We start from the raw sequence: 2,789 nt of genomic DNA, 5'->3' as shown, positions 1-2,789 counted from the left end.
AGAATCGCATGCCCCTCCCATGAAGCTGACCCCAGAGATGCCCTTTCTCCATGGCAGCTTCATCCAGAGATGATCAGGTTTAAATGCCAAGAAAACACCCCCGAGATCACCAGCACGTGAAACTCTCAGCTAAAAATTGTCACAGCGTATTCCAACAACATTCATAAAATACAGCACTTGTGATAAAAAAACCTGTGAGTGCTGGTCACCTCTCCCAGCTGCTGCTCCTTCCATCTGCATCTGACATCCAGCACCCAGTGTCACCCTCTCCTGACGAGCAGCAGATTTGGGAGTGGTTGTGAATAGTATGACTAAAAGAATTCACAGCAGTTTCTTAGAAACTGCAGTAATTGCTTTTTTTTTCTTGAAAATAATTGCAAATAAAAGGATTCTGTAGTAATTGCACTAACAAAAACATGAAGTCTAAAATTAATGTAGCTGTCAGACCAGTAATATCATGCTCATGAAAAGAATTGATCAATGTCTAAGCATTTGAGTCCATTATTACGCTAGTGAAATCTGAAATGTTCTGACAAAAAAATGGCAAGAGACTATAGGTCGAGATAGCTTCCATTTTCCGTTAGTTTAAAAACAGCCGAAAACTTAATTTTTCTAACTGCTAATTGTATACACTGTGAGTCTCATGCAGATTAATAAAACTTATTCGAAATCTAAATGTATTCTTAATAAAAAAGTGTTCAGAAATGATGTTTCTAACTCGTAGAGAAAGCAATTAGCATCAGAGTGACCTGCTCAAACCTAGAGGAAGGACTACAGAATTTAATTTACATTTTTGCACGAAACTGCCTTTTCTTCTGCAAATTTTAGCTACAAGCAGTGAAGGTCCTAATTTGCTTTCCTGGAAAAAAAAAAACCAAACACAACAAAAGTTCTTGATCCTGCACCTGCACTCCTTGGAATGTGGGTGAACAAGTGGCGGTGGCCTCACACGGCTGACTCGCCCTCTGGCTCTGTTGCCGCAGCTCCTTTGCGCGTCAGCTTCAGCACCGTCGGCTTCTCTGTGCCTGTGCCTTTGCCCTCGGCTGTCTCTGGAGGACCCAGTCCCTTCTGCTCTTCCTTTGGCTCTTCGTTGACTTCAGGGTAAATAACCAAGAAAGTCGCTGTCAAAAAACCCAGGAAGGATCCCACCGAAGCCACCATGGGGATGACTCTGACCGTGCCAACTGCGTCCACCACGCCGCCGAGCGCGGAGGCCACGAGGATCTGGGAGATGTAAACCTGACACGACAGGATGGCGCAGTCAATGCCGAATCCCCGCTTTGAGTTCCCAGGGCTGTGGTGAATGTACTGGAAAAAGACAAGAAACATGGTAGGAGGTAAAACAATGGATGAAAGCAAATACTTAAACACCAGAACTTTCTGCAAATTTCTCAGCCCCATGGTCAACTTTACATCATCCATGACACAACTCCAGAGCAACAGCCTCCTTATCTGCTCATCAACAACCTCCTCACCCTGCAGCACGAGGCAGGTATTGACTGGGTCACTTCTAGCCCAGATCAGCTCCAAGAGGAGGTTTTGTAAAAACAATTTTACATCGAACATTTGGTGTTACATGAAACATCATTTTTATGATCATAAAAAGGAATCCCCCTCCCTGGCGCAATGCAGGAACTTGTAACAAATGATCCTACTGTAATTTGCAATCCAAATGGAACAGTGGAATTACACTGTTGGGAAGTAATATCGTCCTTGTTTCCAGCAGAACTGGTTTGTCTTATGCATCCCCAAATTACAGCTGCATTTCCAGACTCACTTCAAAATCTAAGACTGTTAAAAATCTGAGTAACACTACCATATCACATCCAAGACAGAAGTAACAAACAGATATGTAGTAAATACTCCAATAATAATTTAATTTCTCTTCATCTGCCATATGCACCCAGATCCTTTTATACCTCAGCATAGGGAGAAGCAGTCATGACCCCCTCTGAAGCAGTCATGACCCCAACTCAATGCCAAGACCGTCAGATTTCAGCATCAGCTCCTGCTATTCACTATCCATTCAAGGTGTGGCACATATCCCAACAAAACAGGTATCTTCAATAATGGGATTTAACAAATCCCTTTTGCCACTGTGTTCTTCGGAGAAACATGAATGCTCTGCCTTTATTCACATATATACTCCAAATACTCCACGTACCTGTTTAATCTCATGGTATTGTCCCAAAAGCGCATAGGGGCAGTAGGAGATGCTCATGGAGACTATTCCCATCGTGCTGATCATTATCATGGTGACATAAACGTTGGGGAACATGGCCATCACTGCAGTGCCAAGGGAAAAACCCAGGGTGCCCAGGATGTAGATCACTTTTATGCTAAGGTCGTAGTTGTCCAAGTATTTCTGCAACAAGGCTGCAGAGATAAAGAATAAAACAGGAATCATAGAATTGTTTGGGTTGGAAGGGACCTAAAAGATCATCCAGTTCCAACCACCTCTGCATGGGCAGGGACACCTTCCACTAGCCCAAGCCCCATCCATCTTGGCCCTGAAAACTTCCAGGGATGGGGCAGCCACAGCTTCTCTGGGCAACCTGTGCCAGTGCCTCACTATCCTCACAGGGAAGAATTTTTTCCTAATATCCAATCTAAACCTACTTTTTTCAGTTTGAAGCCATTTCCTCTTAAATATCAGTTTACTCACTAAAGTTTTAGGGGACTGATGTGGCCGTGGCAGCTCTATCCCTGTTTAGGATGTGGATGTTCAGTGCATATTTGGGCTGTCTGAGCAGCACAGCCCAGACCTCACTAAGAACAAGATACATTCC

At 43.7% G+C, this 2,789-nt stretch overlaps 1 protein-coding gene across 1 annotated transcript in view; it reads right to left on the bottom strand.

The window, feature by feature from the left end:
* Positions 1-439: 439 nt before the first annotated feature.
* Positions 440-2,789, bottom strand: part of SLC45A4 (solute carrier family 45 member 4) — an 80,404-nt gene continuing 78,054 nt past the window's right edge. Inside the window, exons 7-8 of the mRNA XM_008643067.2 lie at positions 2,165-2,376; positions 440-1,308 (exon numbers count right to left, since the gene is read on the bottom strand). Of these exons, the coding sequence (XP_008641289.1) occupies positions 946-1,308; positions 2,165-2,376 (575 nt within the window). The 3' untranslated portion in view covers positions 440-945. The remainder of the gene's footprint in view (positions 1,309-2,164; positions 2,377-2,789) is intronic.

Source organism: Corvus brachyrhynchos, unplaced genomic scaffold (assembly GCF_000691975.1).
Source record: "Corvus brachyrhynchos isolate BGI_N302 unplaced genomic scaffold, ASM69197v1 scaffold89, whole genome shotgun sequence".
NCBI lineage: Eukaryota > Metazoa > Chordata > Aves > Passeriformes > Corvidae > Corvus > Corvus brachyrhynchos.
This window is presented reverse-complemented; position numbering and strand designations above follow the sequence as displayed.